The sequence below is a fragment of the Paramormyrops kingsleyae genome, chromosome 14, assembly GCF_048594095.1.
Source record: "Paramormyrops kingsleyae isolate MSU_618 chromosome 14, PKINGS_0.4, whole genome shotgun sequence".
NCBI lineage: Eukaryota > Metazoa > Chordata > Actinopteri > Osteoglossiformes > Mormyridae > Paramormyrops > Paramormyrops kingsleyae.
Genome location: NC_132810.1, coordinates 6,396,300 through 6,414,657, shown reverse-complemented (window position 1 = coordinate 6,414,657; position 18,358 = coordinate 6,396,300). Strand labels below are relative to the sequence as shown.

Genomic DNA, 18,358 nt, shown 5'->3' with positions numbered 1-18,358 from the left:
GATAGGTTCATTCAGACAGACGTGACGTGAAGGGAATCCTCGTCTTATTTCCGGGGGGCAGACTGACCTTGGCCTGCTTGCCAACATTGATAAGTCAGCTGTTTATTGACTGGAACGTTGGGGAGAGTTTTAACGCACCGCCCCTTACCTCGTGCTCATTGTGTTTGCTTTAAGGAACCAAGCATCAGGGCACTGAGAGAAGGGCAATGCACTGGCAGTGCCCGTGTCCCGGAGACGGGTCTGCCATGTTTGTCCAGATAAGGAGCTGTAGAATTACTCTGGACTTTGCCCGTGTCGGCAGGAGGTTACCGGGAAAGCTCCGCCCCTTGCTGTGTCCTCACTCACAAAGGTGACCTATCAGGTGAGGTCTAGTGTCAGGTAAGCGCCTCAGTTGTGGGTCTGCAGCCTGCTACTCGCCCGCATCCCTCTGGTCAAACTGAAGGGCTCCTCACTGCGTGTCTGAGAGTTATTGAGACGCACGGTATGATCGCGGTGACAGGAAAGGATACTCTTAGCTTTGTTTGACATTTACGTGGAGAAGGACAGGCCATGTGGACAGGGACTCACAGCTGGTCACAGAATAAAGGCGCTTTTCTGTTCCTCCCCATGGGCGGGCGGAGGGAGGTCGTGCCAATTTCCCCACCCCGGCTCTTCTGGGCAGCCCTCCCGGACATCGGGGGCGGGTGGTGCCGGGGCCCGATTACGCCTCCAGTTTGCCGCGAGAACCGACCGGGAGCCGTTTCCAGCCTCTGCGGCTTGTTTTCAGTTGTTAGTAAACAAAAGTGGCATGGCGACCCGTAAACACGTCATAACAGCGTCCTCTGGGAGAACTGGCGAGCAAACAGCGAGAGAGAGAGCGGTCGCAGGCCGGATGGAGTGGGGATGCGGATGAGACACAGTCGGGGCCTGGGGTGGGGGGTGGCGGTGCTGGCAGTTTGGTGTGGACCTTGACAGTACTTCCCGGGGTAGTGGGTAGAAAAGGACGTCGAACAGCAGTATGGGGGAGCAGCTCCTGTTTGATGTGTTCGCCAGCAGACAGAGGCTTACAGTGTTGATCGCTTCCCCGTCATCTGACCGGCACGGCTGAGGGCCTCTTGTCTGCGTGTGGGGCGAGAAGGGAGAGGGAGATCATGTGACCATCACGCTGGCCTCATGTCTGACCCATATCCGCCCTCCTGGTCTTTCTGTCATTTGCATGCCACTGCCAGATGTAGGGAGGGTCTGTTCTTTAACAAAACCAGCGTTTGTCTGTTGTCTGATGTCCCTTTGCAGCCAATGTGAGGTGCCTTCTCTGGTGGAGCCTTCATTGCAGCTGTAATTCACACTTTTGCAGCGAGATTTGTTTCTCATCACGTTTGCATATACTTTCTTTGTTTTGCTCCTTTCTTACTGGCAAGATCTTATAGTGGACTCTTGGCTGTAGTGTTTCTTGCACAGCTCCTTCTGTTAGCACTTCCAAACCAGTAGGGCTACCTGCACGCAGTGTGCCAGAACTAGGGTCCATGGTGCTAAAAGCATTGTAGTTTTGCTGGTTGTACACCACTGATTGCTTTATGGAGATGACCTGGTTGAACCCATCTGGTCATAGGGGGCGCTGTAGAGTGTTTTCTGGGAAGGGGGCAGGCTCATGGGAGTTTTACTTGCACAAAAATGTTCTGAGGGCAGAAGGAAAAATTTATGGTTCAGAGTGATAATCAATCAGATTGTAGAGGAAGTGGGTCTAAGCAACTAGAGGAGGTGGGATCAACCAATCAGATATCTTGGTCCTGCCTCCACTAGTTGCTTGGACCTCCCTCCTCTATAATCTGATTGGTTATCTCTCTGAACCAATCATTTTTCCTTCTGCCCTCAGAGCACTTTCGTGTAAATAAAGCTCCCACAAGCAAAAGGGCATCCATTACTGCCACAGCAGCACACAGTTACTGGTATCGTGATGACTGACCAATGCCAAGCAGCCTTTGAGCCAGGATATTCTTCCCAGCATTCACAAGTTGTCCAAGTCTGACTTGTGAAGCTCGTGGTTGTGGTGTGGATGTGAGCGTCTGCGGTGTTCTGGGAGTCGCTCTAGATTTCTCGAAAAATCAGCATGAGGGGAAATCTGTTTAACAGCTGCGTCTCCAAACGACATCTCTTTTGGCGTGATTTCAGAGAGGCTGGCCTTACGCATGTGGTTGGGACTCTGGGCTGCCTCCAGCTGGAGAAGGTTCTCCCCATAACTGCATTCCACAGTGGCTCAGGTCCTTATCTTCTCAAACAGCAGCCCAGTAAGATGAATATTCTGGGACATGCTGAGATATGCTGGACATTCCCCTGTTTTTCCTGCTGCCCCTTTAGAGCCTCTCACATCACTGGAGACATGATCTCTGTGCTATCTGAAGCTCTGTCCAAATATATTGCAAAGACTCATCTGTTTATTATGGTGATCTGTGTTTGGCTGGAAAAACGAAGAGTTGTAGGGAATGACTGCTGAGAGGAATGTGAGTCAGAAATAAGGAGGGCAGTTTTGGCCTAAATTATACAACGGAGTCACTGTCAGCTATGGTCTGGGCACTTGAGCGAGGCGTGCAAACTGTCGACAGGACATACAGGCTGACGCTGTTGTGTGTGGAGCTGTGTACCGTTCCGAGTTTTTTTCTGAAGAGAGAGGAGACTCCCCTGTTTGGAAAAGGCCAAATTTGGTCTGTGCTGAACACTGTGACTCATTCTGACTGCTGCATCTCTGCTACGTGCCAGTTGTACTTGGTGCTCGATGTGGAATCTGCTGCCACCTGCTGGCCACAGTCGGGAAAATGTAGTGGATGCCATAGGGCAAACATCCCTGGCTTAACAGTATCCAACAGCCTCATAATGAGCTCTGCCACTGCAGAGATATGTAATGTCTGAAGCAGTAAGAATTCAAATAATGGGGTCCCATATTTAACCGTGAGTCACCGTGTCTGTGATGGTAAGAGGCTCATTTATTTAATAATACAGAACACGGGGAACTGGTGGTGCAGTAATGAAAAATCTGAAATACAATCCGAGCCATTTAAACTATTAGACAAGTGACCTGTGGCTTCACTGGTGGGTTTTATTCGCCATTCAACTCAATTTTTTTATATAGTGTTCTGAGGCACGTAACAAGAGTGTGTGGCAATAAATGACTTCATCATTTACACAAAATAGTGTGTGTAAGCGGATATGGCCACACCCATGATTACCACGGCCACAATGGCCACACCCCACTTCTGGGGGAATGGGCTTGCACTCCAGCTCAGACATTGCCCACCTCAGGCACCATTCAGACATGTGAGGAGGAACATGAAGGACATAGGTGGTCAGAACGGGCAAAGACACATTTATGGACAGAGAGCAGACCATAATGGCAGCACCAGCAGCCGTAGCTACAGTGTTTCATGGTTTAAGCTACGTGTAAACAGGAGTAAAGTAATAGCTCTGGAGTCAAGATTTAAAAACTGAGGCCGATTGGGCGTGCTAAACATGAGCTGACAGACTGTTCCACAAAATGCGAGATGCTGTTGCTGAAGGCTTTACCCCAACTATAGGGTGAGAAGGAGACAGAGTCTCTGTGATTTCAGTGTGCGATGTGACTTGTAAACATGGATCAGCTCTGTTAGGCAAGTAGGTGTTTGACCATCGAGTGCCTTATATGTAAGTAGCAGAACTTTGTAGTCAGTCCTGAACTTAACAGGAAGCCAGTGAAGGGAACTTAGAATAGGGATTAAATGTTCAATCTTTTCGTTCCTGGTGACAATTCTAGCCGTTGCATTTTGAGTATGCTGTAAGGTGTTTGTGTGCTGTGCGCTTCTAGATAATGGAATATTATAATAGTCTAACCAACTGTTTGCAAAAGCGTGTTTTAGTTTCTTAGTGTGCAGAATAGTGAGAAAGTGTCGTAGTTGGAGGTTTTCCATAATAGGAGTAGGCAAAATGTCAACGCAGCATCTGCATAACATTTAAATGCGAAGCTTATATCCAAGATGACAGAAAAGCAGGTCCTTGGATACATTGGAGCTGCCTGTGCATCTCATTGTCATTCAGTCTTTCATCAGTGGTTTTATGTTGCTCTGATCTGGGGGCCGTATTTCAGCATTCTGGAGGGGGGGGGGGGGGCGGGTATAAGTTTCTGTTGTCATGGAGATGAACCTGCGGGTCATCCACAGCCCTTAACGGAGCCAGCTCCCCCTCCCCAGATGGGCGATTATGTTTCAGAAGGGGCGCTGATGTGTTCTGCCGGCGTGTGTGGGAGTGACACAGCATTAGGAATGAGATGTTCAGGCTGGTGTGTGAAAGCTGGATTCTTACAGCACTTGTTCTTACAGGTGGCTGACATGTTCCACATCGCAGAATCTACACTGGAGGCATTAGATCAGGGGCATTATGTGGGGATGCAGAAAAATCACTGCCCCCCTGCAACAACCAGGCTTAGAACACACCCCCCAGGGCACCAGGGACAGAGCAGAACCAGGTCAGAATCATGCTCCAGGCTTGCCAGACTGGATCTGTCCTCCCATCTTGCAGTGTGCGGGCTGCGGTGAGAGGACATAAACCTCTTAATGGAGGCTTATCTGTTTACAGCTGTGCAGAGTTCAGATAACATTGGAGGATTGCTGGTGTGAGTCAGAGCAGCACATCAACCCTCTGAGTGGCTCAGCAGGCCGAGTCTCCGTGCCTGTGATCAGAGGAGCGCTGGTTTGAGCCCAGCCTTCGGCAGAAGTCACCTGTCCGTTGGCCCTTGAGCAAGGCCCTTAAACTCCAGGGTAGCTGCATGTTGGCTAACCCTGTGCTGTGACCCCCCCCCCCCCCCCCCAAGCGATGGAGAGCAAGATGGTGTCGGAGAAGCTTTCCAATGCACCTGTACTTGTGCAAATAACAAAGCAAGTTTATTGTTTGTTTGTTGTCGTCCCAGCAGCCAGGTGACTGACAGGTCAGCGGTTACGGCTGATGTTGGCTGCCAAAACATGGACGAGCAGATTAGAGATTTGGTGTTTTGTCTATTACAGTGTTTTATTCTAGATGCCCTTTGAAGCCTCACTTGCTGACTTCAGATACCTGAAGCCTGTACAGGCATTGCCAGCAGATTTCAGATGCAGGGATTAACTGGAGGTATGTGATCAACTGCTCTGGCCTGGCTCTATATTCAAAGGTATTGAAGTGGTAAAATATGTCATCTGAATGTTCATGTGACCCGACTTCCAATAAGAATGCCTGTATCTGTGGCATTGCGGGTGAATACTGCCCCCTTGTGGTGTATTTAAATGTTGGTCTATTTATGGATATTCAGACCTCATTTTGTCCTTAACAGTTCATAACCAAAAAAAAAAACCACTAACCCAAAAAAAATGAAGATACGGGTTTGTTTATTTGGCTGAAGGGGAAAAACAAAGAAACATGAAACAAGCCTCGTGTCAAAGCACAATAACAAACTCAGTGTGCTATTCGCACAATTATTTCCTGTATGATTCACAATCACAAAAGTCTCATCACAATCAGTTTGGTAAACGACACTTGCCAGCTTCAGCTCATTAAATTATAACATTACTCTGGAATATTTACAGCAACAGAAATATTTCCTGTGTGAAGTAGCAGCAGAACAGAAAGTGTGCTCTGGAAATGCAAGAAAGTGCCTCCGTGTGAATACGGCTATGGGGGGGGGGGGGGGGGGCGGACGTTGAGTGTTTCTCGTCAGTGAGTGAATTAGTCCATGAATACTTTCATTAAAAGTGCAATTTCAAATCAATTATTACCAAATAAAATAAATAAAAGTGTGATATGGTTTAGTTAAAGGAGACAGAACAGAACAGGAACATACTTCAGAGGCGTCGTTTGCACAGAGAGCTCTCGCATTCTTGTCCGGGAGGAAAGGGCAGCCTCTTGGCACCACAGAGAAGCTCCCCCAGCTTTGGCGGCCCTTCCCAGCCTGCCCTGGATCCCAGCCTGCCCTGGACGTCCTCAGTCACTTTCTGGCGGGAAACGGCATCTCATATGGTGCCATGCCGGTGTTTTGCTACGGGGGTCTTCTCAATGGACGGTATCAGATTGAGGCCTCCGGGGGCCATGTTGTGTACTGGAGTTTTGTTTTCCCCCCCCATTCAAGATCATGGTTGGCCAGTCAGCCTACAGTGCATAACTTATCAACACTGGACACTAACTTTCCCTGTTTCCAGGCTGCCTGAGGTGTTTCCCATCCACACACAAGCAGTAACGAAAACCAATAAGCTGGAGAATGACACTAACTAATGTCACTGATCATCTTAAAATAACGTAAAATCCCAGGTCTCCTCCGCGCTTGGGGAAGCCCTTGTGTGTACCCTGTTAGCGCCACCTGCTGGACTCCAGGAAGCAAAGGCCCCAAAGGTCAATAGGGGGGGGGAGGGTCAGAGGGGCTGCCGGGGGCCCGCCTACAAGTGCAAAGCCCGTAGGGTGTGCTCACTTCTGCTGCAGACCATAACCACACGTCATGAACCCTCAGTGGGGGCGGTACTGTGACCCAGATAAAGCCTGGGTGAAATTCAGCGAACATGGTGTGGGGGGGGACTGGAAGGATAAAGGTGAAGAAAGGCACAGAGATTCAGGCGTTTAAAGTGTGCATGAAAGTGCCCCCCCGCTGTGCCGCAGCGTGGGGGCCTCGCTCACCCTGTCATCGCCGGTCGCCAGGGCCACATCACAAATGAGACCCAGGGCTTCGCTGTCACACTGTCACACTTCATAAACACAAATGCCAAGAATGAGAAAAACCCTAATATAGCCATTTGTGGTGGTGGGGGGAGGGGGAGGGGACTCTACTCCTGTCTGATGCTGTGTTCCTCTGATAAGCTGGACAGCTGTGGTTCTGCACTGTGCCCAGAGGCTATTAGTGGGCTCGCTGACAGCACAGTCCAGAAGCTGGATTTAATGCTCACAGATGCACACGAGTGCAAAACCAGTGAGCACAGAGCTTGTGCCACAAGTGCTCACTGGGGTTTAACTGGTCACTCATCGCCTCCTAGTGACTGAATGGTGTAGGTGGGTGATGCACGCAATGTAACACAGTTTTTTTTTTTTTGTTTTTTTGTTTTTTTAAATCTGCCAAATTTGACTGACAAAATTGTCGGCCTGCAAGGAACCAGTCAGGAATCGCACGCGTTGCTGCGGCGCGCTCTGGCTTCCGGGTCAGGACTCGCACACACTCCACACAGACTCATATTTACAGCCACGTTGTCCGTGCCGATGCCGGCTAACCCACGTCAGTATTCCCACTCGTCCGTCTTCATGTCAAGGTAGCTGAGGATGTTCTGGGCAAACTTGACCGCCTGCTTGCGGGCGACCTTGGTCATCTCGTCGCCCTGCGGATCCACGGCGTCCAGAGCCAGCAGCTGTTTCGTCAGCAGCTCCTCCAGTAGCATGTAACTCTTATCGACCCGCTTGCCGTCGAAGCCCAGAACCTGGGCCTGCAGCTCCGACAGGCTGGTCAGAACCTGCCACACGGCGCCGTGGGAGGGGTGCTCCTGGAGGCCGGGGCAGCGCCTAGCCAGCGCCTCCCGCAGGTCCAGGAAGGTGATGACGGCCTGCACCTCCAGCACGGCACGGCGGCGCGCCTCGCGGATGCACGGGTTGCGGGCGGTGTCCACCTGGTCGAGGTGCGTCAGCAGGCCCTGCAGCTCGGCCTTGGGCCGGAAGGCCAGCTCCCCGACCTCGTTCTGCCGCAGGACCCCCTCCCTCAGCTGGGAGACGCGGCCTCGTATCGCCTCGATCTCCCGGATGGAGTCATTCTGGGCCAGGTCGTACCTGCCGGCAATGGCACACATGCATTTTCACATTGACAAATTGTTAATAAGGAGGTGGGGGTCACCATCAGCCACCAAATATACAGAAGAAACATCGTCATGAATAAGAAAATGTCCGAAGCTGCATCAGTCCCATAAAGGCAGATTATACAGCACTGCGCTAAAGTCTTAGGCAGTCAAAGACAGTATTTAAGCCTATTTATCTGGGTTGTAAGTGTACATTTACTCAAAAAGGAAACAATTTAACATATTTAAATTAACAGTAACAATAAAAAATCCCTTCTGTTCTCCAAAAAGTTACTGATATCTTGTTGGACGGCGAGATGAACATCACCGTGCTTCCTCTCCATTCCATGGATTTGTTACATTTCACCATCAGCGTTATAAATTTCTTAACTAATTAAATAACTCAATCAGCTACTGAGTAGCTAAACATAGTGGGTACTAGTGGTCGAGTGTATTGGATGGTAACTGGAAAAACTGGGGTGACTTTATGCGAGGTTTTAAAATGGCTAAGCTGACACACACCAACAGACAATTGTAATTTTATACAGACATGATCATCGTTTAAACATAATTTTATCCGACTGTCTGAGACTTTGTATCGTTACTGTAAGTTGGTATGAGTACTGATGTTATCTACTGCATCTGATATTCTCTACAGAGTGTGTTGTGAATTTTACATGGACCTTATTGCAATATTTCACTGTGACACTTTGAGACTTTACTGCTGGCTTATTGCCATGATCCACTAATACCTTATATATCCTGTGTTAGTGTTTCTTTTTGGTTTCTTGTTTGTATCTACTGTGTAGTTTATCATAACTATATTTTGACTGTTGTATTGTTGCACTAGAAGTTGATCGTTGCCTGATTTGGTCTACAAGAAGGCATTCAAGTAAGTATTTCATTGTACTTTATACCAGGACTGTACATATAACAATATTCCTTTGAACCTTGAACTGGAACCTTTTGCGCGATGCTCTATAATGAGCCGTCCTGGTGATGCAGCGGGGGCAGTGCCGGGGGGGGGCGGGGCCTCGTACCTGCGCGTGTCGTCCCCCTCGCCCTCCAGGTCCAGGTGTTTCAGCAGAGCGTTGATCTCCTCCACCACCTGTTTACGGTAGTTCCGCACGGCGGCGTTCCCCGACACGTCCAGGGCGTCCAGCTCCACCAGCAGCTCGGTGAGCACGCGTGACAGCTGCGTGCAGCTGTCCCGACTGCTCAGGCCCATGAGCAGTGCCACCAGTTGGCTGCGGACCGCGCTCACCCGCACCATCGCCTGGTTAATGCTCTGGACGGCGGTGTGCGTGTCGTCGGACAGCGGCAGGGTCAGCTGGCGCGTGCGTCCCTCCACGACCTCCTGCACGGCGCAGAGCCGCGTCAGCGCGCGGTAACGGGCCTTGCGCAGCGACACGCGTCCGCCCGTCTTCACCTGCGTCAGCCGCAGCACCAGCTCCTGCAGGGCATCCACCAGCTCGTCACTGATCTCGCCGGCTCCCGCCCGCTGGGGCGCCACCACGCCCTCCTCCACCAGCCGCCGCGCCTCGCAGCTCAGCTCCTCGATGGCCAGCCGGGACGGGTGCGTGGCGTTCTCCTCCAGGTGCCGCAGCAGGCCTTCCACCTCCTGAGCCACCAGCTTGCGCGCCTGCTGCAGCTGCGGCCGGCCCTCCGTCTCCACCTGGTCCACCTCCACCTGCAGCCGGTTCAGCTCACGCTCCAGGCGCCGGTACTCGCGGTCGCTCTGCAGCCCGCTGAAGGTGCCCACCTGCGGGCCCAGCGTTGCCAGCTCACCCTGCATCTCCTGTAGCCGTGTCATGGATGGATGCTGGCTGCTGGTGTCCATCCTCTTCCCTCCATCAAAAGGCTTCCCAAAAAGGCTGTGAAAAAGTAGGTTTTGGGAGGGGGGGGGGGAGGATTACTGGCATTACTACTGGCTTAATGCCATGATCCACTAATAGCTCAGATATCCTGTGTGTTAGTGTTTCATAGTTTGTATCCACTGTACAGTTTGTGTTGTCGTGATGCTGCACCCTACGTTGTCTGTTATAGTCTCCAAGAAGGCATTCAAGTAAGAAATTCATTGTACTTTGACCCTGTACACTGTACATATGACAATACACCTTTGAAATCTTGAAAATATAGAGCAATCTGACAACAGCACCCACTCCAGCCCAGGTAGTTCTGTAATGGACGCTGGGTTAACAGCGGCACCCGGGCTCAACGTAAACTACCAGACCTGTGACGTTCAAGTCAGCGGCCACCTTCAGGTGGGGAATACCAGCTGTCTGGCTCCAGCGCCAAGGGATGAAGACGCTGCTCCTTTAGCTCCTGGAGTTCACGATTACCCGACACACGTATCCCAGCGTGACCGTCTGCCTCGCTGACGAGCACAGCAGGTGGACCCGCGGTTGTTATGGAGTAACTGCAATGGTATTTACTGCAGGAAATGTCTGTCACTGGCACTGATGGTTCAATTTAGTCAGTGTTAGACTTTAAGCACTGATGAGCTTCATTCTGTCTAAAGACAGCCACCACAGAATAATTAGTTTCATCATATTAAAAAACCAGAGAATTTCTGTTATATTCATTATAACTAGAGTGAGCCCAGACTGAAAGGTAATTACAGCATCAGGCTTGGATTTGATTGTGACTGTAGAAAGGAACGGAATTTAAAATGGTGTGAGCGAAGCAATACTTACGAATGCTTCTCTGAATGAACAAATCGGTGCATAAAAATCATCTCAAATCTAGCTCATATTGAGAGGCACACCAGTATGTAATACCTATGTCCTTAGTCCTCTGTCTGTGATGTCATCACTGGCGTCCTCTGCCCGTTAGCCTTAAAGGGGCAGTATCACCCACCGGCAGTGGCGTGCAGGGATTTTCTGAAATTTCTCATCTGACACATCAAAGAACTAGCAAGGTTTCACTAAATCACAGGCTGGGACGTAATCTCTGGTAAAATGGACAAAAAGAGCACAACGTCAGATCCAGAAACCCAGCCAAGGACCTTCAACCTATCGATTACAATTAATTTACTTAGCAAACGCTTTTATCCAAAGTGACGTACAACTGAAAGCAGGATCGGGCAGTTCCTGGAGCAACTGGGATTAAGGGCCTTGCTTAAATGGCCAATGATGACATGACTATGGGATTTGAACCGGTGACCTTCTGGCTCCTGGAACAGTGTCATAACCCACTGAACCACACAGAGCCCCCATCATGTGCAGCGGACAGGTATTCCTGGGTGGGGGGAGTCCCCTGCACTCAGACAGCCTACAAAAACCTCTCGTTTGGATTTATATAACCAGTTACACAAAAGCCCGCTTCAGCATAGCCTTGCAGCTGACAGCACCTTATTAAAATGTACTTTTGGAGAACACGAACACACCGCCATCCAGACATTTCTGGAACAATAGCGAAATCATTGTACTGCTTGAGACGGAGTTCTCAACTCACTTAACCTTGACATTCCCTCTAACTGTAATGACATTGTGACAACATTCCTTTCTCAATACACCACAAAGACTACGATGTCAAAAATGCCACATACCTGCTGATATTAACAGAACGTAAATTCTGTACCTCGACACCTGAATGTTGTCTGAAAAAGTGCTTTGGAAAACAACACGCGAAAGTGGTAGAAAGCGATTTTCTTGCATGCTGGAACACTGACCTCCTAAGGTGGAGACCACGGTGACTCACACAATGTTTCCGTGCACAATGGATCTCAACAAGGAGGTGAAACTGAAGGCAACATGGATGCTTGGTGACGGACGGGTGTGCTCTGTCACCAGAGGCACAAAGCAGCTGCCCACACCAGAGGTCTCCAGCGTTTTTTGGGCTTTCGGTGCCATTCAGCCCCTGATTCTTAATTCTGTCAGTGTCTCTCTCATCCTGCTAGCACGCAGAGGCCTTGCTGCAATACCAGAAGATCTCTGGAGGACTCAGAATACACCACTCATGGATAATTTTCTAGCGTCCATACATGCCACCGAGATAGGATAATTAAATTTAAAAAAAAGACATAATTAGTTTCTGGGACAAGCTGCTGTTTCCATTCAGGGCCGAATAAACTATGACACCGACGACAATGCTAAGCATGCATGATTACAAATATAGTAACAAAAATAACCGCACCTGTAATATGCCGTATTCGATATGGTGGGGTAACCATAAAGTTTGTATCTCATCCGCAGTCTGTTCTACACACAGCAATCCATATCAAACCTGAAGTACTTACACCCCCGATCTGTTATACGACACATATGAAACTAAGGCGATGTATGAACATGCATCAGTATTCTAGTGGAAGCCCTCTCGACGCTGCCGAAACCGCCACCACATTTACATGGCTTTCGTGAAACCATATTTAATCTATGGCAGGAGATTCACTCGGTCCACTGGCAAACGCTATGCATCACTACCTTCGCGCATAGGCAATGTCTCACCTTTTTAAAACGCCAAAGACATTCGCACACATGGTTCAAGATGTCAGTTTCCATCAGCGACAGACATCGGCGTGTCAAGGCGTGTCGAGGACGCGGGATCGCCTTCAGATGGTCGCTCGGCGATGCCACCCTGGCTTTGCTGGCTGCTCGCGGCAGACGCCTCGCGCCGAAGCTCCCCGCATTGTGCGCCCCTCCCACGCGCCAGCAGTCAGGGGTAGCACCGCGCTCGGGCCGGAAGGGGGCGACCGAGTGCCGCTGCTCCGCGAAAAGCAGCATCCAAAAGCAACCCGACAGAACTATTTCACTCCGATTCGTCATATTTAAGTAATACATATTTTATATAATGCTGTAAAACGGGAATTGGTTGATTTCAACAAAGAAAAACTAATGAGAACAAACCGACGCCACGATTTTCTTGTCTGTCGGTTTAACAATATGTTTACAGCGGAAATCTTAGGGTCGGGTCGAGGAGGTGCCCTGTGACGCTTTAAGTTTCTAGGAAACGACAAGCATAAGTAGGACGTGGAAACGCGGACTGTAATTTAACACCGCTATAGGAACACGCCCCTCCCAAACTGCACGGACACACTGTCACACAGATGGCTGTGAAGTACCTCCGGGCATCTTTTAGCCAGTGGAAAGATGTCTAAAAGAGACAAGCGAGCGGCGCAGCTCCCCCACAACCTAGGGGATGGTTAATAGAGATTATCAAGTGAAACGTTTCAGTTGTTCCCATGTCAGTTTGGCTACTTTGTAAGTAGCATCTTACCTGCATAACCAGCGAACAGCCATTGGAGCAGCAGAGGAGATGAGACGAGAACAGAAACAGCAGGGTGGGACTCCCTGTGAAACCGTTCGGCTGGCCGAGCAAGATAACACAAGAGAACCCGGGACGACGACGTCGGAAAATACCAGACCTCAGTCAGCGGTCCTGTCAACTCAGATAACGTTCAACTGGCACACTTAAAGTATAGGCCTACATATATTTATTTTAAATATGGGTTCAATATAGATGTTTTAAAGTGTTTAATTTTGACTTGGTTACACTGTGATTGTTCTCAATACACATTATACTACCTGTAAAAATAGGATTTTTAATAAAAAAAAAAAATAGGTACATCTATATTAAAGGGACATTTCGTACATAACTTACAATATTATGATCCGAAGCTCCATGACTGAAGTGCACGCAAATGGACTCAACGCCGTTATATATTTTGGTTGCCCAGCCTGGGAACTCCATGTTTGTTGGTACAGACGCTACTGGCTAATACGAGTAACTGGGAGGGATTTACTTGCATCTATTGTGGGACAGACTGGGAGATCTGCCATGACGGTGCAATCCAGAAAATCAAGCTCTTATTGGGTGGAAACGAGAAACGGTCATTTTTGACCGCTGAAGTTGCTACGTCCGAATGTCGGGTCGAAACAAAACGGGAACAGCACGAAAAGAAAAAACTAAAAGTATTGTATATCGGGCTTAATTTAACCAATTTGATAAACTGAGTATTTGACACAAAAATATTCATGCAGAGTTAGAATTATCCGGTTAATTTTGAGATTAGTGTTGCCTAAATCTTAATGTTGACATTTTCGCTCGGCACTCCGATACGGCAGGTGGCGGTATCCATTTCACTGTTATATAGTGACATTTCAGGAATTTCAACGTAGAAGAAGATGGCTGGTACTGTCATGGCGAGTGGTTTCTGACCTCTGTTGGGAGTACCAAAGGTGTCAAAATCACATGGCGTTAAAGGGAAGGGTGAGATGAGGCGGTTCTGAACGCATTCCGAAGCAAGATGATCGTGGGAAAGACAGGGTGTGTGTTATGGCGGTCAAACGGCCAGAGTCGGTGGCTCCTGTCATTAATGAACGTCTCGATCAGTCGCGGGTACAGTGACAGCCAACCTGCGAACCAGGAGCAGAATAATCGGCCAAGCGAGGTTTGTGTCGCCCGAACGCATACAAAAACCTACAATCTTAGTGTGATTTCCGCGGAATTCAGTTCTCCCGGTTGTGAAGATATCTGGAACTAATAATGAAAAAGTTATGCTGTGTACAGCTGTATGTTATTTTGTCAATGTTTCGTGTCCACAACGTGCCATTACCTCGTCTGAGGACTGGCTGGTTTCCCAGCCAGGACAGCCCGGTGGTTGTATTTTGAGAAAGAGCTGAGGATCATATTGTACCAAGCAGCCGGAATATTTGAACACAATCTATTTCGGTTCATTACAAAATCTCCAGCAGAGCAGATAACTTAAACGACCACTAGAGTTTCGTCTATGCCCGTGTCTTGTGCCTATTATGAATACTTTGATAAAACTGCAGAAATACAACTATTACACATACCTTACTGCTTCTGAGCTTTGTCAGACCGTATGACTTGGTTCCCCAATTCCGGTTCTGCAGACTTCACTGCCCAGACACACCTACTAAACCTAGTAATTAGTGGATTAAGATGTGTTTCAACAGGGAAATCTGCAAACTGAGTCGGATTCTGGTCCTCCAGATGCGGAATTGGGCAACCCTGCCATATGAAGTCTATTTATAGTGTAGTAGTCTACCATTGGGAATGCTCCCTAATAGTTTGTATTAGTTTCTGATAACCATTTGGCCACTTATTAATGACTTGCAATGTAACCCTTAATTTATAGATATTAAATGTACTACTGATGTTGCGGGGACTTAGAACTGCAACATGGATGATACATCTTGTATTTTATCTCAAGAATTACGTCTGACTTGCACATGTTGGATTATACAGGGTGTCCATAAAGTCTCTTTACAATTTCAAAAATGTATTACAAAGGCAATTGATGAGATATCTTTGTTCTATGTACTCAGTGGTTATCAAAGTTATTAATCACATTGCAAACAAAGATACGGGACATCACTAATCGAAAGCAGAGGATCACTGATGCCATTGTCACCATTGGTGAGGGTATGCTACAGCAAACATGGTGACATCACTAATCTAAAGCAGAGGATCACTGATGCCATTGTCACCATTGATGAGGGTATGCTACAGCGAACATGGCAAGAAATCGAGTACCGTCTTGATGTGCTTCGTGCAAATAATGGTGCCCATATAGAGGTGTATTAAATTAAGCAAAAACAACTTAAATATGTACGTCTCATTTTGTAATAATTTCCACATATCTGTCTTTTCATTTGCCTCTGTAATACATTTTTGAATTTGTAAAGAGACTTTATGGACACCTTGTAGATCATAAATATAAACATGATCATTTTCTGCCTAGATGCAGTGCAGGTGGTCTCATGTCCTTAGAGTGCCTGTGATTCCTGTGTCTTCAGAGATCCAGTTTCATTCCGGCAGCTGGATCCAAGCATGACTGGATTGGTCCCCCAGACAGGCTGTCAAATCTCCGCCCAATCATTTACCACATCCGTGAGAATGAGACTCCACTGGAGAGAAGGTTGAGACATCTGAGGCAAGAGACTGAAGATTGGAACCATCACTTCTGGGCTAACCAGAACATCTCATTCAGCAAGGTTAGTAGCAAAGGGGCCATCATACGTTTTCAGCAACTGGATTGAATCAATTGTGTGTTTCTCAATAACCGCAACGTTTGCCATTACATTTGCTTAAAAACAATGTGTACTGTACAATGTGTTATTTGTGTACTGTAAAGAATAGACTGGTACTGTACCTCCTGACACCAAAATCTACAGCCTGCAAACACCTATGTAAAGCAGCTTAATGTATTTTATGTCTTTGCTGTACCACACTGGTACGTTCAGAATATAAGATTAACAGGAGCCTTTCAGTGTGCAGGCCAGATGGGGGCGATGAGCAATGTGGAGACACTCAGACAGCTGGTTAAGCTCATGGCAAGTTCAGGGAGGATAAACATCCAAGATTTAGTACAAATACTTCAGAAAGGAACTGTTTTGCAGTTAATATATTTCATTAGATACATATGTACTTCAGGAAACCAAACGGTATTTTGTCTAAGTCTAAGGCCTTGTCCACATACACACGGGTATTTTTGTAAAACGTTGCTTTTTCTATGCGCTTTTGTTTTTCGCCTGCACGCAAATGGTGAAGATTTTCAGAAGCTCTGTTTTCAGTATCCTTGTATAGACAGGGAAAACCGAGTTTTTGTCATGTAATGTCAGTGTGTGCGCCATTATTTGCTTTGTTTGACGTCAGAGTGTGCGCTGTTTGCTGCTTACATTAGGCGAGTTTGCTCTTAACAGTGCGTTTTAGTGTTTTCATGTGGATGGAGATTTTTTTTAAAACAGTGTTTGTGTGCATGGGTTTTTTTTTAATAACAGAGGAGGAAAAACACCATTTTTAAAATACTCATGTGCTTGTGGACAAGGCCTAAGAGAGGTGGAGGAAATCTAGATAACGCAAAGGTATTTGTTTTAGACTGTTTTGTGTTATTCAGGTATGAACCAATGGGGGGCAGCATTGCACTGTAGAAATCACACAGACTGTTCTCATGCCTGCTGATGTGTTGGGCTTCGCTTCTTTGTCATTCATTTTATGCAGCTGAATATCTATGCTTATTTTAATCAGGAAAAAGAAGACTTTATCCAGTCACACCTGGATGCAAATGGCTTGAGTACAAGAGATGAGAATGGTGAGGAGAACAGGTTTGCTTTTTGTAGCTTTGTCTCCTTTTGGCGATTATAATCCAGTCATTTATTTAAAGATCATGGGACCTGTTTTCCTTAGGCAGGAAGAGGACACTGAGCAGCGAAGAAATGGCAGTGTTTTACAAGCATTTCCTGGACGAGAACCGCGTGAAGCACGCCAACTACAACAAGTTAGTTTTGATTCAAGAGCAAATGTACATATAGACACCAAAAAAGCCACATATTTTATACGTTTTTATATCATGATCATGACAATGATAAAGATGCAGAATACTGTCTCTGGGTAAATAAGCTAAGTGAATGCAGTTGGGGGAGTTAAAATTGGAGAAGAAAAACTGGTTAAAAGTGGAGTTTAAATCTTAGAAGCTGGAATGAACAGAAGGATTGTATTTCTGTAGACCATTCAGTAGAGCGCCAATCCCATACATTCGTCAGTTCAGTTCCATCCACAGTAATTCAGCTGGATCCCAGCCTGTATGTAGTTGGATACCATGGTGAAATGGCTTCCAACTAGTGGCAAACTCCTGGGCGCTGCTCTGAACTTTGTCTTGGCTGCCAAGGTTTTCAAAGAATATGTATAATTTTCTTCCCACATCTGTGAGTGGTTTGTAACTTATAACCGGCTGACAGCGTACTTCCTTTCCTGTACCTGCAGGGAGTGGTACAGACGAAATTTCACCATCACTTTCCTCATGGGGAGGGTGTTTCTGGTCAATGCTTGGAAGAAGATGGCGGGAAGATGGAGCAGAGTACATCGGGCTTGATTCCTGAATAAAAAGCCGTTTGTACAGTATACATACCTGATGCCTATTATACGACGTGACATGTATCAAGGCTTTTTTTGTGTTTGCCTGCAGCCAGAAGTCACATAACTCTCATGACAGAACTAGTGATAGGGTGGCCATTACAGTCCTTGTTGGTGACCTGTTTCTGTCCTTTCAGGACCTCACAGTATGTCTGGGGGTTGTTCACAACAAACAAGCATACAAATATTTTTTATTGCATTCTCATTATTGAACGATTATTATATAATTGTAGACTCAAGGGTTGCATTCACATGACATTTTGAAGATCTGGAATGTTCCGGAATACGGTTTTTGCCCTGGTGAAATTTGCCCTTGTGATTATTAATTATGATGGAAGCTTTAGTAAAATCTTTGTTGAATTGAATGTTCAAACGTGCGTATTAATTCAGATACTAACAAGGGATGGGATGAATGAGGCATGGAGTTTCACAAAGGGTTGGATTAACCTGTGCACTCAACCACTGCTGATTTGACCCTTTTATGCTCTTGGTTGGGTTTCATTGGGTTAAACCGGACAGATTAACAGTACATAATAATCCCACCCACTGTGCTTTTTGGATGGTCGTTACTCCGATCTATGGTTGTCGTGTCATCTATAATGATCTTTTCAATGGCAAACAAAATTAGCATTGAAATTTCTCTTTCTTTACAAGTGCAATTATGGAACCATCTCTTGCATAATCTGTCCAGCAACCATTTCTTGTTG

General features: G+C 47.2%; 2 protein-coding genes across 5 annotated transcripts; one reads left to right on the top strand and one right to left on the bottom strand.

The window, feature by feature from the left end:
- Positions 1-5,343: 5,343 nt before the first annotated feature.
- Positions 5,344-14,631, bottom strand: bag5 (BCL2 associated athanogene 5). 4 transcript variants are annotated; one of them, XM_023825567.2, is made up of 3 exons: positions 14,570-14,631; positions 8,813-9,646; positions 5,344-7,767 (listed from the first exon to the last, which is right to left on the bottom strand). In XM_023825567.2, the coding sequence occupies exons 2-3, from the start codon at positions 9,610-9,612 to the stop codon at positions 7,227-7,229; spliced, it is 1,341 nt and encodes a 446-aa protein (XP_023681335.1). In that variant the 5' UTR covers positions 9,613-9,646; positions 14,570-14,631; the 3' UTR covers positions 5,344-7,226. The 4 variants fall into 4 exon arrangements, with proteins under 4 accessions (XP_023681335.1, XP_023681334.1, XP_023681333.1 ...); XM_023825566.2 differs by lacking the exon at positions 14,570-14,631 and adding an exon at positions 13,374-13,482; XM_023825565.2 differs by lacking the exon at positions 14,570-14,631 and adding an exon at positions 12,990-13,334.
- On the top strand, positions 13,874-18,016 carry coa8 (cytochrome c oxidase assembly factor 8). The gene is made up of 5 exons (XM_023825568.2): positions 13,874-14,163; positions 15,536-15,733; positions 16,767-16,830; positions 16,926-17,016; positions 17,502-18,016. Exons 1-5 carry the CDS (start codon positions 14,020-14,022, stop codon positions 17,608-17,610), a joined length of 606 nt encoding a protein of 201 aa, XP_023681336.1. The 5' UTR covers positions 13,874-14,019; the 3' UTR covers positions 17,611-18,016.
- The last annotated feature ends 342 nt before the right edge of the window (positions 18,017-18,358 follow it).